This window comes from Engystomops pustulosus, chromosome 2 (assembly GCF_040894005.1).
Source record: "Engystomops pustulosus chromosome 2, aEngPut4.maternal, whole genome shotgun sequence".
Taxonomy (NCBI): Eukaryota; Metazoa; Chordata; class Amphibia; order Anura; family Leptodactylidae; genus Engystomops; species Engystomops pustulosus.
Genome location: NC_092412.1, coordinates 228,521,054 through 228,544,671, shown reverse-complemented (window position 1 = coordinate 228,544,671; position 23,618 = coordinate 228,521,054). Strand labels below are relative to the sequence as shown.

Sequence of the window (23,618 nt, the reverse complement as noted above, 5' to 3'; positions counted from 1 at the left end):
GAGCTCTTACGAAAATTCCCCACTTCTGTCGCAAATATGTTATTTGTGTGGTAAACCGGTGGCGATCGATATTATTCTCTACTATATATAACATCGCATATCTTATCTGGGATGTAAGACAGGATATTTTAAACTCATTCAGCAATAATCCTCAGGACTAGTATGTGATATCTGCCGCACTATATCATGATGTGATCACTTCACCTTTGCTTCATCAGGGACATTGGGGCACATTTACTTACCCGTTTCGTCGCGATCCTCGAGGTGCGTTGTCCGACGAGGATTCGGATCTTCCGCGATTCACATAGCTCATGCGCCCGAGATCCTGTATGTGTCGCTTCCCCGCTAAGGTCCACCGGAGTTCACCTTCTTCTTCCCGGTGCTTGTAAGTGCATGTCTTGCGAAACAATTTGAATTTAAAATCCCATGCGTTGTCCGAATTTGCGTGCCCCCGATTTGCGTTGCATGAAAGTCGGTGGAATTGCGCCAAAATCCGATCATGTGCGCCAAAAACCCCTATTAAATGAGGCTCAATACGGAAATCATCGGGAAACCTGACGAAAATGCGGTCTGCGACACTTAGTAAATAAGCCCCATTATGATAAATTGGGTTTAATTGTATTGTGTCTCTGTAGCTGAAGCATTCCCAATGCTTTTTAACTAATTCTGGATGTAATGACGAAACCCCATACTTTTGTATTTCCATTAAATAATTATTCTAGAACATATCAGCATCACTGATATCAGCGTACAGGAGAGAATTTTATCATATATAAGATGTAAGAAAGCTCATAAAGAGAAGTGATGGGAAAATCAATCATGAATGATGAATATTGTACCGAAATGCCAAATAAATGTAACATCTGTGTCAGTGTCTGTTGAAGGCGGCTTGAGTTTTACTCTAATGTTCTTAAAGTCAACAACTGTTTATGTTTGGTGGCTGACGGGGGCAAGATGGTGGGAGCCCTAGGGTGCGCGCCCCGGGAGCCCTGCCTATAATCTGGGCCTGGTGGCTGTCCTTACACTATTCACACTAAACCAAGATTATGACATTGCATGCAAGGTCGCAAGGTCTTCTTATGGACCCTAACCTTACACTTTTCATCTTATCTGTCTGTATTCATTACGTTTTACCCCTTGAATACCTTATACAGATAACTGTGTTGTCAGGATTAGCTTCTTCTCAATTTTGCAGGTCAAGTTGTTAAGTCATTTTCCAGGCTTCCTACCGGCTGACTTGTATGAGGAAGACAACTTGCTATTACTCACTTTTTCTCTTCCCTGGTTTTCAGTTCAGATGGAAAGGAAGGAGCAGCAATTAATGTCAGGGGGAACCTACAGAAAATCGGTGTCACTGTACTTTTCATGTGATTTTGGTTCTGTTGTGCTTGTGCCACGAGGGCATCACTGTAGCAAATTACATAGAAAATCAGCCTAAAGAGAACACATCTTCTTTATAGAACATTATATTGCATGAAGTACATAGTGTCACATAGTGTGGTTATTGTTTAGCTATAAATATACACAATCCTATTGTTGTAGACCTTTTAGAGGATTTCTTGAAGTGTCATTCAGTAGACGTCAAGGTCACATTTCCTATGCACATAATGCTTCATCCTCAGCGGTTACCAAGAATTTCTGCGTCTTTTTTCCCCAATAACTTCATTAAAGGAGAAGTAAAAAAATTATTGTGTGTAGAGATACATATAGACGGGATTTTATAGAAAATTAGGCAGTGAGTAAGAAACAATATATATATACAGGCAGTACCTGGGTTACTTACAAGATAGGTTCCATAGGTTTGTTCTTAAGTTGAATTTTATGTTAGTCGAAACTGAATATTTTATAATTGTAGCTTTGGCCCCAGTGACAATTGGAGTTTTAACATTTTTTTCTTAAATGGGACCAAGGATTATCACTAAAGCTTCATTACAGACACATTACAGCTGATCATTCCAGCCTGGGACTAAAGTAAAGCATCCAGAGAGCTTCACCACAGGTCACAGTGGGCAGAGCGGTCCGTCTGTAGCTAGGGGTCGTCTTTTAGTCGGGTGTCCTTAAGTAGGGGAGCGCCTGTGTAATATATGCTTGAGAAAGGCTCTTTGAGCTGAAACGTCGCACATGGAATAAAAGACACCCCGTTTTTTGATCACCTACTTTGGAGTGCTGCCTATTCTTGAAAATATATATTGAAGCCCTCCTGCCAGAGGACATATGGACTTTGTACCCAACAAGATTGCTGTGCTGCTCTGAACTTTCCATCTTATATATATATACACTCACCGGCCACTTTATTAGGTACACCATGCTAGTAATGGGTTGGACCCCCTTTTGCCTTCAGAACTGCCTCACTTTTTCGTGGCATAGATTCAACAAGGTGCTGGAAGCTCCTCAGAGATTTTGGTCCATATTGACATGATGGCATCACACAGTTGCCGCAGATTTGTCGGCTGCACATCCATGATGCGGATATCCCGTTCCACCACATCCCAAAGATGCTCTATTGGATTGAGATCTGGTGACTGTGGAGGCCATTTGTGGCGTTGCAACGATGCTCAATTGGTACCAAGGGGCCCAAAGAGTGCCAAGAAAATATTCCCCACACCATGACACCACCACCACCAGCCTGAACCGTTGATACAAGGCAGGATGGATCCATGCTTTCATGTTGTTGACGCCAAATTCTGACCCTACCATCCGAATGTCGCAGCAGAAATCGAGACTCATCAGACCAGGCAACGTTTTTCCAATCTTCTACTGTCCAATTTCGATGAGCTTGTGCAAATTGTAGTCTCAGTTTCCTGTTCTTAGCTGAAAGGTGTGGCACCCGGTGTGGTCTTCTGCTGCTGTAGCCCATCTGCCTCAAAGTTAGACGTACTGTGCATTCAGAGATGCTCTTCTGCCTACCTTGGTTTTAACGGGTGGCGATTTGAGTCACTGTTGCCTTTCTATCAGCTCGAACCAGTCTGCCCATTCTCCTCTGACCTCTGGCATCAACAAGGCATTTCCGCCCACAGAACTGCCGCTCACTGGATGTCTTTTCTTTTTCAGACCATTCTCTGTAAACCCTAGAGATGGTTGTGCGTGAAAATCCCAGTAGATCAGCAGTTTCTGAAATACTCAGACCAGTCCTTCTGGCACCATCAACCATGCCCCGTTCAAAGGCACTCAAATCACCTTTCTTCCCCATACTGATGCTCGGTTTGAACTGCAGGAGATTGTCTTGACCATGTCTACATGCCTAAATGCACTGAGTTGCCACCATGTGATTGGCTGATTAGAAATTAAGTGTTAACGAGCAGTTGGACAGGTGTACATAATGAAGTGGCCGGTGAGTGTATATGTATATGTGTGTGTTGATACATAATTCTACATGACTGTTTATATAAATAATTCTACCAAGTACTCCCTACATAACACTGATAGATTTGTCAAATAATACCGCCATGTAGTAACATAGTAGTTTTCAAATGAGATACTTTTTATGAGCTATACCTTGGATAGGACATCAATAATAGACAGGTGGGAGGCAGACATTCGGGAGAATGCAATCTCTAGCGGGAATTTATTAAGACTAGTGTTTTAAACCCTTTAATTCCAATTCCCTCTTTGTAGATTCAGGCGCAATCTCTGCCGGGTCACACTTTTTTATATTCAAGAGGCAGGTCGCGGGTTTTGTAGACCAGGTCTGACTATAGGAGACTATAGTAAATGAGGCAGGATGTGGCCATCATTTTTCCTGGTGGTGGCGAGATTTCCATGACTTCTCTGCCTGAAAACTGACAAAGAAGGCAGAATAAACCCGCCCTCCTCTGTGTAGTGCATAACACTGGGGGATCCTATTCAGCGACATAGCATCTCCTCTGCAACTACAGGGATAACAAAACTAGACCTTTGCTGCAAATCTCAGTGTTACGGGGTCAGAAGATTTGTAGTGATCCTGATGCCGGACCGCCACCTATCCGATATAGAAAACCTATCCTATGTATAGATCATCAATGTCACTTCCTGGAATGCCCCTCATAGGCTGCCATACACATGAGATATGTTTATCTGCACACTATTAACATACCTATTGATGCTAATGACAAATCTGTAGGGTTAACGTTGTCCCTATGCAGCCCTAAACCTACTAGGGTACTGTTACAGAGCCACCAATACAAAATCTGTAATTGTGCCCCCAACTTATTAAAGTACCAAGTACCATTTATGATACTAATGTCTTTGTATCGGGCAGGTGGTCCCTTAGGGTTTCTGGACACGGATGCAACTGCTACCTGCAAACTCCCTATAGCTAAAAGGATGGATTTATCCCTCTACATGCACGAACGTTGTGTCCAAAATACTTGTTTAGGAATAAAATGTGCTCATAACCTAGAATAGATTCATGAATTTTGGCTAGTTCACACAGATTTTGTATCACGTTGCAAAATCCCTCTTCCATTGAAATCACTTGGCAGCCGCTGATTACAGTATGTGACTAGCGTGTTCATATTTCCCATCATACAAGGACATAAGGTCCTGTAGGTTCATTCATCACATATTGATAACCTTACCATATGTTAGGCCGTTGCTGTCACCATTGTCATGGAGGTGGAAAATTGAAGCAAATGAGCAGAGGACAATGTGGCTACCTCTCACCCAACACCGTCTTATCAGATGAGACTATTCCTATGTGTACATGGCCATAGACCATTGTATTAACGTGCGAGTTAATAATTACATTTTAAGCTCTGTCTTCTTTGTCATTGCAGACCAGCGCTGTGCTCTGCTGCGGAGGTTGTGCTCTCCTGGTTATGAGCTGCCTGCTCGCCATCGTGACCTTGTTTCTTCCCAGCGGCTTATGTGAAAGACGGCTATGTACACTGGCGGGATACATGCAGACTGCAGCAGGTAACTGTCTGGCTGATGCCTAAAAAAAGAAAAAAATTCTCAGTGCGAATAAATGCATTTGATTCTCATACATAGGTCAAAGATGGCTGACATTTAATATAAAGTCACAGATTTTTTGCTGTGCATAACTTTAGTCTATGCAGTTACATCCAAGGAGCCTGAGGGGGGACTTTCAAAAGTCCTAGTCCTAGGAAAGGAAAGTGACATAACTGTATACCCCAGCAAGTCATGGGCGTGGAGGGGTTAAAGGACACCTGTCAGCTACAGAAATAAGGCTAGCTGTGCATACTAATGAAAAACTGTCCCTAGCCCTCTTCCATATAACCCACTGTCAAAATCATTGATGTAGCAGAATATACTATAATCTTTGCCACAATGTGGCACTTAGCGGACCGATATCGTGCAGCGGATCGGCATATTCATGAGGGGGCCGTCTAGGGGGCGGTAACTGCAGCATCAAGCCTGGTGCACACTGCAGTCACCTCCAGCAACTAGTGTGAGAGGGCCGGAGAGAAAGAAGAGAGGGAAGTGCTTGGACGGCCCCATCATGAATAAGCCGGACCGCTGCACGATATGGCCGGTGATCAGACCGCCAAGTACCACAGTGTTGCAGAGCTTTTCGGTATGTTCTGCTACATCAATAATTTTGACAGTGGGCTAAGAGGAACAGAGCTAGAGGCAGTTTGTCATTAGTATGTGCAGCTAGCCCTGTTTTTTTTAGCTGACAATGTCCCGAACATGGCCGCCATCTTGGAAGCAGCCATACTGGATCAAGTAGAAGTTTTTCCAGGAAATTGGAAGGCGGACATGTAGTATCTCAGAGCAGAATTACCTCAGAAATGTATTTCTGTAATGCACAGCTATTTGATGTTTGGTTCCTGGTGCTGAACACAGAACTGAAGGGGCTGGATCCAATTGTTATGGACCTGTGTCAGAATCTCTAAAAAAAATGTCTTCCCAATGTGATGCAGGAATTAGTGCATGTTGCAGATATTTTTGTGTCTTCTTTTGAGATCAATTTCCTATTGGCGAAACCTGCATTTAATCCAATATGGCGGATTTCAAGATGGGGGGGGCCATGCTCTGTGCCTAGTCTAAAAGACAGGTCCCTACACCTATTGCTTGCTGGGGCTTCAGATATTTTATTTTACCTTTAGTTTCTGATATAAAATGGATTCCTGGGACTTTTGTCTCGTCTTATAGTTGGGGGTTCCTGGTACAGATTTCACATTGAGGCCTAGTTATGCCTCTACTTAGTCCCTTAACTCTTGGAAGACCACCATGGATTGCTGGCTTTATTAATGCATATGTTTTACCCTGTTTCTTATTCTTTGTTCACAATTGGACTATATATCCACATTTACTGTGGTTAAAACCCACGTTCTCAACAAAAACATACGTCTTGGCTTACACTTCTAACAGCCAGCACCTTGATTTCACAACATTCTCCTACCTCTATATTAGACTCCTACAGATCTTGTTTGATAGGAGAGGCTGGACCTGATGCTACATATATTTTTTATTTAGGTGGAAATATTTGGGTAGTCATACAGGTGGCAGATGTGAGGATAAGCGGTAAAGAGATGCATCCATATTAAGATGCATGTACATATGTCCATTGCAAATACATGTAGATTTCCACATACAGTATTTGAATCCAATATCATAAGACATTTGTCGATTTGAATTCCATCAAGCTAGCAAGAAGGACAGACTCTCTGAAATGTCAAATTACTTAAAGGGGGCAAAGGGAAAGAGCTTAGCTTAGTAACGGATAGATATTTGCCAAGCATCTCACATCACACATATTACCTAGAGAGTAAAACTGATAAAGGGTAAGTAGCTGGACATGCAAATTATGCATTAGATGTTATTTTTCACAAAGTTCTAAAATCCTAATACAGGGGGAGATTTATCATTGCTTCCATGCTAGTGAAGCCGCCTCCGGAGTTGGCCGTGTGGGGTGTTCCTGCCCCGTGCTTGTGTACTCGCTAAAACCTGCAGACATTTGGGTCTTGGCACAGTGTTGCCCGGCAGTACAGCTTTTGCCCGACAGAGGTCTTAATACATGAAAATGGAAAGCTGCAGCAGTTTCATTTATCATTCCTGACCCTCTATAAGGGTCCATGTCCTACATCATATGCATATGCAATGGACCAGTACAGGTCAATTTTAACCATGGATACCATATCATGGATATAAAATACAGCACGATCCAAGGGATTGTCAGCTATGGCATTGAATAAAACCTCTCCATACCCCTAGGCCGAGAATGAGAAAGTCTTTTATTTTATTATACCACTCAGTCCCCCACTCTACAATACACTTGTACAACTGACTTGACGAATGATGCATGTGCTCCGAAAAGGGAGAAAGGGCTTATATACCCTAAGACTAATAGTATCAGCCTAATGAACTCCAACTGCTTGGTGCTTATTTACCGCAACAAGTTGGGATATCGCCCAAACACATACGATTGCCTCTTCCTTGCAGATCCCCTCCAGTTCCCTCAGGTTGGATGGTGAATGTTGGTGGAAGCCATTTTCGGCTCTTCGGAGATGCTCAATTTTGTTTTGGTCCGGGCTCTGGCTGGGCCAGTCTGGAATGGTCACAGAAATGTTCTGAACCAAATGGCTGCAATGAAACAAAGAGTGAAAAATGTAAAGGGGTCTGATTACTTTCCGTACCCACTGTATATATGTGTATATATATAATTTTTTAATTTTGCACTTTCCTATCCAGCCATACACTCACGTACCTACCATATCTATGACAAGCTTCTCCAACCAATGTGCACCATTACTCCTGTCCTCTAAATGATCTCTTACCGGACCCAAGTATTTCCCGGATATGAAGGACTTAACAGCCCCTGGCAGGTCTTGCTGATTCTGGCACGGTTTCACTTCACTGAAGAAAATGAGACAAATCTTGGAATCAATGAGTCTAGCACTTTGGGTTTTTCTTTTCCTTAAAAAGTAGCTCATTATATCAAAAAAGAAAGACTGAGCGCTGGAGTATCGACAGCGGAATATTTACTGGTGGTTTTGATCAGGATAATGGGTCAGACTGGAGCGTTGGCTTTTAGAATGAAACATGTACCGGATATTTGTGACCTTAAAAGCTCTAACACTAAGTAGCTCTGTAAATTACCATTTCCATTTGGTTAATGAGAGAGAAGATTATGGATGAATTGAGGTCAGAGCTTGTATATTGAGCCAGGGCTGAGGAATGCATAGCCAATACTCCCTTTACAACGTATCTGATATGGTAGATTCAATAATATCTGAATTAAATATATAAAAATACATATAAATAACAAAGTCTACATAGAACATCACATACATAATGCATAATGTATCTTCAAATAGTTCATATTCGATTCTGTATGAAATTCTCACAGTCCGGTATAGTATCTGGAAACCCTGGAGGAAAGGCTGTGACTACTGATGTCAGCAGAGCTGGGTATTTGTCACATTGTGTTTGATCTAACGCTCTGACAGCCTGACAAAAGCAATCACAAAATGACCATTCCGTATAACACTTCAAATAAAAACCTATACCGCAGAACAATCCAAGTAGACGCAACCTGAAACGCGTTTCCGAATTTGTGGATTTCGTTAATTCAGCCATGAATTGGAAGAAAAAATCCTCATATGGCAATTAGTGTAACAATTAGTGATATATTGCCCCTCCCCCTTCATTTTTAAGAGGTTTGGGAAATGATACATGTGAGGATGAGTGCCGCTTCTTAGAGGTGGAGGATATAAATTTCCCTGCCACCTGCTACAAAACACTGAAACGTTTAGTGAAATGTCAGCGCTCATTAATATTATCGGCATGTAGAGTCTTCAGTTCAAGGATCTGCTATTGTTACGGAAATGTATCTTAGGTTGGAGGCCAAAGAATCACTTTATTACCCAGCGTCTCATTTCCAGGAAATCACCGTCCTGGGGAGGTGACTATAACTTCAGCATTTGACAAATGGACATAGGCTCCCATACAACATGGGGAGTTGGGGTCCCAGTCTTAGTGGGGTGTATTGATTGACCTCCATGGGGCTGTATTTAAGGCCATGACAAACCTATGGTTCATATCATGGCAAGGAAACGGGGAACAGTTATTCCGACACTCCAAGACGCAACTTCAGTGGGGCATAAGAAATTAAAAAGGTTTGCCCTTGAAAGAAAATTCTTACATTTCAATCCCTTAGTGATGTTTACACAATAAGGATAATTTTTATCCCGTAAATTTACAATTTTACTCAGTTTTATTGCTGATGGTCAGTTTAAAATTCCGGAGTGTAGGCGGGGATTCTCTAAGCAGACACTTCATGATACCTCTAGTGCTGTGAGATGCTGTGTGCTGACAATGTGCTAATATTATCAGGGTTCAGGTTTATATACACTTTCATTTAGTTTCTGAACATTCACTAGTATCTGACACATAGAAAGAGAGATGAGACAGATCAGAGATCATGAAAACCATGAAATGCATATAACACACAATTATATTCTCAGCCACAACATACACTGTTAGATCTAATGTGCCTCCCTCCCCCTGCCCTGGATAAAGACCTTACCTGTCTGTAGCTTGTAGCTTTTTTTCTCCTCACATGTGAGTCTCTGTGTGAGCTTGTCTTGGAATGCAAGGGTGGGGGCTGGAGGCAGAGAGAAGCTCAGTACAGCGTCAGACAGGAGAACAATATGTCTTCACGACCCTAAAGTCAGAAGATTAATGGTCGGATCCCGGGGCAACCAAAATTGTTTACACCATGTTGGAATTATATCTGTGAACTGCTGCATTTTTGATAATAACAGTAAATTAGAGAATGTGTTATTTTGTTATCCTGAATATATTTAAGAATCTTGTCTTCGTGGGAATACCCCTTAAATCTTACAGACTCCATTATAACATTCTGGAAATCTTTTGATCATGGGATCTATTTGCCTAGTGTGAACTGGCCCTGGAATGTCAAGTATCACCAAGTGACACCAGGAGGTGCCATAGAGCACTGCAATCTCTTGGTCTTTGTGAAGGACGTATACTCTCATTACAAGACTAGGTCTACCACCATGGAAAAAAATTGTGTCACTTTGACTTAGTAAAACTCCTTTTTTTGTGTTGACCAAGTCATTTGAGATTCCATTCACCCCCAAGGACAAGGATGGGAGAAGTATCTTCAGATTCCTTCATTCTCAGCTATAAACGCCTTTGGGTATCACTGTGTGTATCCTGACATGTCTGATCTACTGTACAAATACTAAACAGGACAGAAGCGGTTCTCAAAGAATAACTGTACTGGTATAATATATGTGTGAGATAGATATGTATATATTCTAGTGCAGTAACAGTATACATGGTATATATATATATATATATATATATATATATATATATATATATACTACATATACTACATATACTTTTTATATTAAAGCCTCCCAATGTTCTATGTGTAACAAAATGGAAAAGTGATGCACAAGAGTAATAATACAAGACGAATGTGGACCATAACACGAAATTATCGACAGGACTCAGCACGACAGCGAGGGTCAGTCATCCTGTAGACTGATAAAAGAGAAGATGCAAGGACAATGTCTCTCTCCAGGGGTAAAGCAATGATATAATCCTACAACAAGTACTTATTAAAAGTCTCCACGCCTCACTAGGCTTACAGAATTATATCCTAATGACTCTAATTTGCGCAGCCATTATACTTCCAGCATTCTGCTACTAGATGTCTTGCCAGCGTCTTATGGGTTGTTACAACAGCTTGGCATAGATGAAAGATGCAGATTCCCTACTGGTTGTATATAGCGACAGAAGCTAGAATAGAGCTAGAGAGGAGATATATATACATATATATAATATATAAGAGATAGCTAGTTAGATAGAAGATAATGGGGCACATTTACATACCCGGCTTGAACTGCTTGAATTCTCCGACCATAATACACTGTGCCGTGATTCACTAAGATCGTGCGCCCTCCTTGATCCTCCGTGATCCTCCGTGTGCCCAAGAATCCCCGATACACTCACTCACCTGTCCCAGTACCCGATTCCCGTCAGGCGACCGCTCACACGTGTCCCCGTCTCCTAGGGCGTGGGCGCCGGCTTCAGAAGAAGCGCACCGCTGATTGGTGCTGGTCCTTTTCAGGAAACAGTTAAAAGTTGGCTTCTCCCAGCATTCCCTTCATGCTCTATGCCATTGAATAAGCTAGTACCTTTGCCTTGTGCCTGTGATTTGATTTCCCGTTGATGACCCCGGACCTGTACTCATTTACACTCCTCTGCTGTCAGCCCTGACCTTCTGCTCTGCCTCTGACCCTGAACCTCTGCTGCCTGTCCCCGACCACGAGCTTGCCTTCCGATTCTGTACCTCACCTTGGCTGCTACCATGGACAAAGTCGCACCTGTGGAACGACCTGGTGTAACCACGCTGCAGCAAATCCAACACACTTTAGACTCCGGTCCCAGGTGTCGGCCTGTGTCATCGTCTGCGGTGGTCCTGTCATTGCTTGACATTGGTGTGGTATTTCACCACAACAACCAGGTATCCATTGTCAGTGAATGGGTATTTTGTATATTCTGCAGCATATTTTCAGAATATACTTATACTATAGTATGCAAATAGTGAAAAATCATTAAAAAAAGAGTTCACTTAGCATTTACAGTTCCAAAGAGAGAATGCTGGTCAGTTCTATCGCCCATAGAAGTTAGATGATGGACCTACCCGAGGATCCTCTGAGGCTTTGGTGGGTCAGTCCAACTGTGGCTTATTGGGACGTCTGTTTTTATTTAGGTCCTTTTTGCAGACAGACACTGGTCTCAATAGTGTTATACATACAAGCAGTTGAGGCCTGTTATTACATGCTCATTAAGTTTTGGCTTCGGGAGTGACCCAAACAGAAATGGAACAAAAGATGTCGAGCACTGAAATGGGAACTTACGGTAACTTTATTTACACTATTTGTACATAACAAAAAAAATTGTAACTTAGTCACCCTGTTTTTAGTGAAAAAAAGTTGTCTTCCAAGAAATGAATAGTAGATTTATAACTGGGTCTTAGCTCTCATACCTTACACAAGCTATAGACAAGGTGCTGGTTCTGAAAATAAAGCAGCCTTGTTTTTTCTACTCTCATTTTCTTTGTAATTTATCCAGATTTTACAATGGAATAATGTTTGTCTTTTTGTTGGATTCTGTATTTCAAAGCTGCTGCATTTCAGTGACGGATATGTTGACAGCCTCAGATCTAAGCTCCATTATGTCTGCCGGGGAGAGGACCACTCTTCTGGCATTGATCTCTGCAGCTGGTAGTGATGAAAAGTCTTACAGCAAACATGTGACAAACATTACTGGAAACTACAAGAACATTTGGAGGAACGCTAGAAAATAGCAGAACCTCCCCCATTTACATCCATTGTAGGATAAATCTCAGATGGGGATTGGAAGATCGTGGAAACTTCAGATCGTGGAAACATAACAAAAGATATGTTGCAATTCAACAAACTTTCAATTTATTTAGATATTGTTTCAATGGCAATGATGTGATGTTACGACTATTGTCTGCTGTGTGGTGGGTGCTATGACTATTGTCTGCTGTGTGGGGGGTACTCTGACTATTGTCTGCTGTGTGGGGGGTACTCTGACTATTGTCTGCTGTGTGGGGGGTACTCTGACTATTGGCTGCTGTGTGGGGGGTACTCTGACTATTGGCTGCTGTGTGGGGGGTACTCTGACTATTGGCTGCTGTGTGGGGGCTACTCTTTCTATTGGCTGCTGTGTGGGGGTACTCTGACTATTGGCTGCTGTGGGCGGGGTACTCTGACTATTGGCTGCTGTGTGGGGGGTACTCTGACTATTGGCTGCTGTGTGGGGGGTACTCTGACTATTGGCTGCTGTGTGGGGGGTACTCTGACTATTGGCTGCTGTGTGGTGGGTACTCTGACAATTGGCTGCTGTGTGGGGGGTACTATGACTATTGCCTGCAGTGTGGGGGGTACTCTGACTATTGGCTGCTGTGTGGGGGCACTCTGACTATTGGCTGCAGTGTGGGGGCACCCTGACTATCGTCTGCTGTGTGGGAACATACTTCCCATGGCCGTGTCTCAGGTCATTTAAAGGAAATCTATAGAACCACACATACCTTGAGAATGTTATAGCTACACTGATGCAGAAACATATCTTGTTTAATATGTTTAATCCCTCATCCAAGTGGTTTTGCTCAAAAAACAATTATAAAATTCAGGGCCTAGGGAAAGCTGGGTTGCATGCTGACTGCTATTCATAAACACTTTACACAGAGATTCCTGAACTGTTCAGACAGGACTAATCAGCCTGAGCTGGATGAGTCAAACACAACAGGTGGGGGATGATGCAGCGTTTGATTACTTCTGCCTGTCAGGCACAAGACAGTGTTTACATCATTCTGTGGAGCACTGTATAATTAGGGTAAGAGGAGACCACTGGAGCAGCCACAGAAGAGCCACAGAGCCTCATTATCATAATGTTATAATAGTTTTTTTCAGCAAAACCACTCAATTCAGGGATTAAACAAGATATGTTTCTGCATCAGTGTCGCTTCAGCATTCTCAAGTTATGTTTGGTTCACAATGCATGTAAACAAATGGTAGGTTTCCTTTAACAATATGTGTTGTTACCCTCAGAGGGCTGATTGTAATGGTTATGCTGTAAAAATGTAACTACTCAACTACTCATACAGTGATGAAATTACATTCAGCCCATTTAAGACAATCACGAGACTGATGTGGCCCCAAACATAAATGAGTTTGACACCCCTGATGTAAAGTATAGTATATATTATTATAAAGATGTGATTAGAATAGGGCTTAGTCCTTTCTGAAAAGTACATTGCTTGGCTGTCTGTCATAGTGCCTAAGAGAGCGGCAGGGGAGCTTTCCCTTCATTCATTCAGTCCATACGTTCCATGTTCATGTAATCTAGTAGGTCCCAACAATAAGACCTAACTCATCAGCATTTGGATATGGGATAAAAATTAAATCTTGGGGTACAGTATTTAAAGGGGTTTTCCCATGAAACATCTCAGGGATGGGACCCGCACAGATCACTAGAATAAGGGGTCCAATGTACCCCAGTAGAGACCCCTCGTTACTCCCTGGGATGGGCGGTCCAGCAGGACACGCATGTCCGGGCGGCCCCAATCAGCTCGTCGATCTCCTTCAGCTCTATAGAGATAGATGCTCATCTCAGGGAGCAACAAGGGGTCCAACTGGGATAGCTCCGACTGCCCATTCTTGTGATCTGTGGGGGTCCCATCACCGAGACCCCTAACCATCACTATCCCGTGGATAGGACCTAACTTGATTCATGGTAAAACCCCTTTAAGACTGGCACATGTTATCCCAAGCCATACTTCATAGGAGTAGATTGCCCCGAATTTTTTAAAAAACGTCATACCCTTGAGCCTGCATGAGTTGTAAGAGGGGAATAAGCCGCTGCCTGATACCTCTCATTCTCATTCTAGAATCAAGATCAGACATGTTGAAATTGCAGATGCCCAATCATTCTTTCCCCCTTCATCTGGGTAGATGGTTAGATTGTACAACATTCATCTATTGTGTATCATTCTGACATCATTGCTATAGTAGGATTCCCCAAGTGCAGAGGTGGCGAATCTATGGCACGGGTACCAGAGGCGGCACTTGGAGCATTCTCTATGGGCACCCAGGCCATCACCCCAGAACAGAGTTCATCAGACAGGACAAGAATCTTCCTGCAATGATAGACGAATTTGCCCTCCTTCCTTCAACTGTGTTGGTGTCCTCAAGAGGCTGATACGATTGTTGTAAAAAAACAGGGAGACATAAATTACTGCTTAAATTGCTGTGCTGGCACTTCGCAATAATTAGGGGCTTTTGGTTGAAGTTTGGGCTCTAAAAGCTTCCCCATCACTGCCCTAGTGTCCTGTTATACTGCAGATGACGGTACATATAGGTGGGGTTGTGGAAAGTCTTTGCAGGGTTTCTGTAGTTATTTCAGTTCATGAATGAAAACATTTACACCGGAATCTTTTTTAGCCAAAACAAATGGATTGCCCTTCTTTTATAGGGAGCTCATCCGTGATGTTTATGTGAAAGTCCAGATATAGACGTAGTCCCCTCCCAAAGGAAGATACTGGACTTCCTTTCTGTAAGTAATGGGTGAGGTCAGAACCGGGTGACAGACTTTTTTTTTAACTCACAGTCACAGAAGACTAAACCACCGACAGTAATTGCAGCAAATTACAGCTAAAATACAGTTTGTTTTTCTATTTTCACTTTGTTATACTTATTTTAGTGCGTTCTGTTAAGATACTTATTTTCAAATGCTATTTTTATTAGTATAGCAATATAGCAAGTATAGTATATTATATAGCAAAAATATCAGTGTCCTCAATAACAAGGGAACCTGTCACTTGTGGTGCAATCAGCAGGCAGCAGGTTATAGAGTAAGAGGAACTAGCTAGATTGCCAATATTGTCCTATCTGTAGCAGCCTGTTATAGAGCGTGATGAGCTGAGAAGATTGTACATAGTGTCTACCATAATGCAGCATGTTATAGAGCAGGGGGAGCTGCGCAGAGTGCACATAATGTCCTATCTGCATGCAGCATCTTATAGAGCAGGAGGAGTTGAGCAGATTTTTCACAGTGGCTTAGTGGTTAGCACTACAGCCTTGCAGCAGTGGGGACCTGGGTTCAAGTCCCAGGGTCAACATCTGCAAAGAGTTTGTATGTTCTCTTTGTGTTTGCGTGGGGTTCCTCCGGTTTCCTCCCACACTCCAAAACATATTGGTAGGTTGATAAGATTGTGAGCCCCATTGGGACTGATCTGGCAAGCACTGTGTAATCTGTGTGCTCTATATAAATAAAGGAATTATTATTCATAGTGTCCTATTTGCAGGCAGCATGTTATAAGTAGGAGGAGCTGAACACATTGTACATCATTTCCTATCCCTATGTGGTATATTATAGAGCAGGGTGAGCTGAACTGATTGTACATTATGTCCTATCTGCAGGCAGAATGTTATAGAGCAGGAGGAGATCAGCAGATTGTACATTATGTCCTTTCTGCAGGCAGAATGTTATAGAGCAGGAGGAGCTGAGCAGATTGTACTTTGTCTCCTATCCGTATGTATTATATTATAGAGCAGCTGATTGTACACTGTGTCCTATTTGCAGGCAGTATGATATACAGCAGAAGGAGCTGAGAAGATTGTACATTTGCTCCATAATATACTACATACGGATAGGAAACAATGTACAATCTGCTCAGCTTTTCCTGCTTATAACATGCTGTCTGCAGTACATAGAGTTCTATCTGCAGGCAGCATGTTATAGAGCAGGAGGAGATGAACAGATTGATATACATATATATTTGTGTTTTAGAAACCTCATCATAACCTGTCATTTATTAATCTAGACCACTGTTTATTCTGCATTTAGGAGTTAAATGTGTAGTCAGTGATTGATAAACTTCTATGCATGGATTTCCATACATCGATAACTGTATAGCTATGCTAGGATTTCTGATACAGAACTATATATAACATTCTGCACATCTACTCCTTCCTATAACATGCTGCTTGCAGACTACACTGCATATTTAGCAAGACAAATTCCCTTTAAAATGGGGGCCCCATCCCAGTCTTCATTGTTTCCATATGAATTAATGTACATCATAGTGATGGTATTTAATATCCCATGACATACAGGGAAGCGGAGAAAATGCGGTGAAAATTACAAAAAAAAAACCACATGCGCCATTTTCTTGTAGGCTCTGCTTTTATGGTTTTCACAGTTTGCTCCAAATGAAACCTCCATTTTATTCTTGGGGTTGGTACTATCACAGGGAAACCAAATCTATATGTCTTTCTTAATGTTTTATTAGCTTTAACCCCTTAAGGACGCAGCCATTTTACAGCTTAAGGCTCAGCCCGATTTTTTGGATTCTGACTTGCTTCGCTTTATATGGTTATAACTTTTGAACACTGTTACTTATCAAAACGATTCTGAGATAGTTTTTTCCCCACATGTTGTACTTCATTTTAGTGGTAAATTTTGGCTGATAAGTTTTGCGTTTATTTACAAAAAAAAGAAAATGTGATGAATTTTTTGAAAAATTTGCCATTTTCGAAATTCTAAATCATCACGTTTTCAGGCAGATAGATTTACCAGCTAAATAAGTTGCTGAATAACATTTCCCATTTGTCTACTTTACATTTTCATAATTTCTGAAATATCTGGATAATTTATTTTGACGTCACGCGGCTTGCAAATAGAATATCGCTTTTCCGGATTTTCAGAATTGACTATTTTGGGGATAAATACAGTTTTGAATGAAATTTTACATATTTAGCATCAAAACCCCCTATATAACCAACCCATTTTCAAATCTGCACCCCTCAAGCTATCAGAAACAGCTTTTACGAAGATTGTTAACCCCTTGAGATCTTCATAGTAATTGAATCAAAATGGAGGTGAAATTTAGAATGGTCATATTGTTCCCTTATACGTTCATTTAGCACCAAAATTTACACATTTCCAAAATATAAAAAGAGAAAACCCACCATACAATTTGTTCTGCAATTTCTCCTGAGTACAAAGACCCCCCACATGTGGCCGTTACTTGTTTTATGGGGGCACAGCGAGGCGCAGAAGGGAAGGAGGGCGCTGCAGCTGCCAGGAATTTAGTTTCCTCATTGGCCCCTTTTGAAGGCTATAAAATTTTCGCTTTTTCGTTATTGGGGCCATGTGACGGCATTTTTTTTGCGGGATGAGATGCTTTTTCCATTGTTACCATTTTGGGGTTGGTATCACCTATTGTTGAAAATTTAGGAACTTTTTTTGAGGGCAGGAGTAGAAAAGCATCAATTCTGTACTGGATTTTTGACTTTTTTTTTTTTGGTGTTCACCGTATAGACTAATAGTCATGTTATCTTTATTCTATGGGTTGATACGATTACGGGGATACCAGACATGAATATATTTTCTTACGTTTTACTAAATTTGTCAAACAAAACCCTAATGTGGGGAAAAATCTATAATTTTTGTATTGCCATCTTCCAAGTGGCATAACTTTGTTACGTTTTTGGCTACAGAGCTGGTTGATGGCTTGTTTTTTGCGGGACATGTTGTACTTTGCACCAGTATCATGTCTGAGTACATATGGTTTTTTGGTCGCATTTTATATCATTTTTTGTGGGATTGAAAAGGTAAAAATCATAATTTTTGGAGGGTTTATAACAGTTTTTTTTTACGGCGTTTATCGTGGGGGTTCAATAATGATTTACTTTTATTCTACGGGTTGTTACGGACGCGGTGATACTATATATGTGGGGTTTGTGTTATGATTTAGACTTTTTTTTTGAGTTATATGTCTCTTTATATGTTTTGGGGGTTTGGGGCATTTTTAGTGATTTATGACTTTATTTTTTTATTGAATAACTTTTTTTTTTACTTTTTCACTTTTATACCATGGGACATGAAGAAGCAATCTTCTGATTGCTTCTTCATGATAATATTCTGCAATACTGATGTATTGCAGAGTATTATCAGTGTCAGCCTATGCACTTGCATAGGCTGGCACTTTGCCAGTAAGATGACGTCACAGACGCCATCTTACTGGCAATTCTTGCTAGTAACTCTGGGGTCCAGATCGGACCCCAGAGTTACTATAGCAACGATCGGCGCCCCCCGAAAACGGTTCGGGGGGGCCGATCGTGGGGGAAAGACCCCCCAGATACTTGTTAGATGCCGCGGTCGCGCTGACCGCGGCATCTAACGGGTTAAGCACCCGCGATCGGAGACAACTCCGATCGCGGGTGTTACACTGGGGTGCCGGCTATTAGTTACAGCCGGCACCCCGTGTTTCCCGATGCCGGTTCGGCTCTGATCCAGAGCCGAGCCGGCATAGGAGCCGTGGCGGATATATCCGCCACTGAGCGCTAAGTCACTGCGCTCCGTGGCGGATATATCCGCCGCGGAGCGCGAAGGGGTTAAAAAAAATGTAAAACCTTTGGTATGAAAAAGAGAATAACTTTGTTTTTCTATATTCTGACCAGGACTTGGTCGCTGGGGTGGTATTTATTGCTGTATTGTGGTATTTATCATTTCTGGGGTGGCTTTTTGTGCTGTACAGTACTGTGGTTGTTGGTGCATCTATTGTGCTGTATAGTGATGCAGCCCCAATAAATGTTGCACACCCCTGGCCTAAATCCTTAGATCGAGAATAGACCAGAAAATTTTACAATTTTTATAATTTATTATATGTTTGTGTAGTCGGTCCATTTTATCACAACTCCGATTCCACCAAAATTGTCACCGACTCTGACCCCACGACTCCAATTCCACAGCCCTACTTACAAGATGGCCAAGAGGCGAAATTTTCTTTGTGTCATTCTAAAAAACGTATTTGCATATTTTCATGAAGATCATTAGACTGACAGTTCTATAACCATAAAGGTGCCAGCAGCTACACAACGTGCAGAACACACAATGGGCACCAGACCTGGCAATCCTCCTAGCGGGCAGTGTGTATTAGCCTCCTCCTAGCGGGCAGCCGCCTGCCATAGGCTAAATGTGTCTTGGCCTCCGTTGTGCATTCATCGTAAACGTAATTGATGTATATGTTCTTGGTGACTTGCAGAGAGCAATTGATATTAGAAGGACACTACGATGTGAGGAGACTTCTGAGTTGGGATGATAGTTTAATTATCCGAGTGCTTAACCCTTTCAGGGCTATTATAGGCCTTCAGTGAAGTAATGATGAGCGAGGATATCCTGTGGAGGAAGCATCATTTGATGCATGGCCTGTTCAACCCGTCCCGGGAGGCAATCTGAGTTTACAGTGATGCTAGCACTTCTTGTAAATGCATCGATGCTACAGGGACCTCTCAGGGAGTGTTAATACCAGAGCAATGTTCTCATGATCTATGCCCCCTCCTCATGGTTCCTCCTTTGTATCCTCTGAGCACGTTAGGTACCTGATTATCCTCTGATGCTAAATGGAGCGTGGCTTATAACAGAATTTCATTTCTCCCGAAACAATTCCCTCCATGTTATTGACTCGTCCTCCTGCAAAAAATTGCAGGGGAGATGGATAGGTTACTCCATGTTTATTGGTAGCTTCACCTCTATAAGGCTATCCTTACAAAAGAGAGTAGTGCGTCCTTACTTGTCTACTTTCAGGAAATAATTGTACATTTAATGAAAAGTTATACAATTCTCCATTATACTTTCTCAAGTGATGAGTTGATTGAGATTATTTCCTCCTTTACGCTACCTCCACACCACATGGGCATGGAAGGCAGAGAAGGATAGCCCAGCGGGCGGTGGAGTGGACCGGCATAGGGCATTCCTACCCCGTGCCTGTGCATTCACTATTGTCTGTGACTGGAAGTTTACATGTTATGGCGCAATTCTACCCTAGGCAAGGCAAGTCTGAGAATAATCTAGAGGCGCAGGCCACCCGCCAGATACCCCAGGAGGCCGAAGCGTTCTGATGTATCCAGCGGTGTCAGAGTGGCGAGGACTTCATCATACGAGTAATGGCACATGACACATGTCCACCATTAAGTCAGTATTTTAGACTATTTGCAGTTTATTTGCACTAAAACATTTTGAGGAATACATGACACAGTACAGTGTCTTACATCATCTTATTTCTACTGTTCGGATTTGCATCCGGTCATATCCCTTCGGCATGCATCGGATGTTAGACATTTATAAAGTGCTTGGTGTCTATGTAATCATATTCCTGACTGTATATCCTTGTGGCTACGCTGTTTATAGGAATGTTCCTGTTTATATCTGCAGTATAAACCTTTCTAATATTCAATCTAATGCAAAGGAGTGATTTCACGTCCCTAGAATTAGTATACTTTATCATCTGACGTGACGTGTCTATCTGAGGATACAAGTAACAAACATCCAACATCATTCTTTCAGCGAGTTTTCTGGTGCCTATTAGTTAGACAGTACAAATTTTGGAACGACAAACCTGCAAGGTGGTATATCACCCAAAACTGGACTCAGTATCAAGAAATGCCCTATATTATGATGCCCATCACTACTATAAACAGGGGAGACTGGGCCCTGTAGCAGATTTCTGCCCCCTTATGTAGATATGTGTGTGTGTGTGTGTGTAAATATATATATATATACATATAATTGTATACTAATGCTGGGGCCCCATGACACTGCTGGCCCCATAGCAGATGCTATGGCTGTAACTCCTGTAGTTACACCCCTGACTATGAAATGTATGCATCAACTAGCAACTGGGTGATAACATTACCCCAGTAAAAGGGGGTCAATCATAAATTAGTCACTACGTTGCTAATACAGCAGTAGGCAGTTGCTAGGCATAGTAACGGAGAAAGGAACCATGTACTTTGCCTCCAAATTCAATGGAGAAGACCTAGAGATGGGACCAGGTGCAAGCCTCAGGCAAATGTAGGATAGGGAAGGAGACTTTTTCAGTGCCAGTGGGTAGCCAAAAATATCCTGTGTGTTCCTGAATAAGAGCCAAGTTGTTCATTTCTACCCGTGGATTTCATAGCCAGTAGTGGAGAAGATATAACACAAGGTTTACAGCGCTATGGTCCACCCTGTGGTTTTGCAGCCCGTTCTCTTGGCCTGTCATGTAGAGGCTTATTCTGCATGGGTTTGACATTTGACATGATGCAGGCCTCTGTGCTTCAGGGGAAGCATTAGTCTGTACTCCTCGAGTTATTGTTAGCTATGCAGCATAAATAGCTATAATGATTGTTTTGAGTCTTCCTCATGTGGTTTTCGTGTGTGTCCTTTTTTTGTACTTTTTTTTTTAGATGAAGAAAATATAAAATCTCATCCCATGCCTACTTGTTCTGCTGATTGTATTACATTACATGCTATTAAAAGGAGTCGTTAGATGAAAGCTATCAGCCTCACAGCCCTCCCCAGTTCTGACAGCCCCTGCAATGGAGGTAAAGTGTTACAGGGCAGATTAGATGATCACCAAAATGAAAGTCCTCTTCCTAAGGCCATATTCACACGATGGGGCAATGGGGGCCGAGATCTCGCAGCACAATTTGCTCCCGCATTGCAGTCCCCCATTGAGGTCCATGGTAAATGTAGATAAAGAAAGACCTTACACATGGGGTCCAGGAGCCTTAAAGGGTTGTTCCAAGTTTGCATGAAAACAATCTGATTGTGATGGTCCAACTGCTGGAACCACCACAGATCACGAAAATGGAACCCAGCAATCAAGAAAACAGGGGTCCTTTTCTAAATAATGGGTGGAGTGGCTGGTCGAGCATGAATCCTACTGTTCCACCCTGGTGTATCTGCCTATGGGTGCATGCTCAACCTGCTGACCCATCCATTACCGAGAGGAGAATGCCTGTATTTGTGATAGGAGTTGGACCGTCACCGATTATCTTGTTATCCTATAGATAGGGGATAACATGCAAACTAGGTACAACCCCTTTAAGGGGCCCAAAAGATATCTCTTCCAAATTTGAGGAAACCAGTATTATAAATGATACATTGTGGGCCTTGTAGAAATTATACATCGGGGCCCAGTAGCTTCCAGTTCGGTCACTGCCTCTATATGATATCCATGTCACGCTCTATAAGAACATATAGATTGTGCTGTGTGAGACAACAGCTTAAAAATCAGTGGTTACATCCTATCCCAATTTACTTGCTATGCACTTGACTGACTTGGAGTTTGTAAGTTTCCTTGTGGTTTCTACATTCCACAATGATATAAAAAGGTAGCTTGGATTTGCTAGATCCCATACTGATCATAAGAATTGGGGTGCACAAATGTCTCATATGCAGTCCCATAGAAGTAAAGTGAATATTGATGGAGCATACAGTATGTTCCAGTGCTATGATAATATGGAAATGTAAATCAGTAGAACTAGTCAACTCTTATATATAGTATATTCTATCACTCTCTTTCCTACTTTCTTTGGCTCTTATCATCATACCTGCTTTCTTTCTAATCTGCTGAATTCCATTTAGCTAACAAGTCTGGCAGATGCTCATAGACAACATAGAAGTTTTATGCAGGGAAGTAGTGAGTCACAGCAGCTAGGTCTTTATGCTCCAGGTACGAGAGAATTGTAACGGCCTGTTCACACAATGCATTTTGCAAATCTGGCAAAAACCATGTACCATTGAAATCAGTGGGGTAGGAGAGTGCTGTTTTTTTGTGTGTGAAGATGGCATGATGTCCATAAACATGTTCATACGCTGCAATACTAATTTCTGCAAAGTCTGGTTAAAGGTGAGGTATGTTTTAAGAGTTCATAACAGGAAAGAGATATAGAGCGATGCATATCTTTGTAGAATATGTTGCACTATAAAAGTAACGGGGAAGTATTTACGTATATTCTGATGTATAAAAGATGAAAGAACAGAAGCGGCCCAGCGAGAAGCAGTCTATTCTGCAGAATGGCGAACATATGTTTCCAGGCCAGAAACCATTGCACAGCTCCCCCCGTTTTATATACCACAGATGTAGATATATATTTTACAGAACACTAAAGCATCTCGTGTTTATCCGGGGAAAGTGGCTTCCTCCTCCGCTCGGCGCACAGCTGCCGCAGATCATTGCACTGGTTAAGGAGAGAATAATACAAACAGAGCCCAGAGCCTGGTGGCACATAAAATGTAATGACTGTGACAATGACTTAGCAGCCAGTCGCTGGGGC

At 42.1% G+C, this 23,618-nt stretch overlaps 1 protein-coding gene across 1 annotated transcript in view; it reads left to right on the top strand.

Annotated features, from left to right (window-relative positions):
* LOC140119422 (LHFPL tetraspan subfamily member 7 protein-like) overlaps window positions 1-23,618 on the top strand; it is a 129,718-nt gene that overhangs the window by 48,696 nt on the left and 57,404 nt on the right. The window contains exon 2 of the mRNA XM_072138431.1: window positions 4,755-4,893. Coding sequence (XP_071994532.1) covers window positions 4,755-4,893 — 139 coding nt within the window. The remainder of the gene's footprint in view (window positions 1-4,754; window positions 4,894-23,618) is intronic.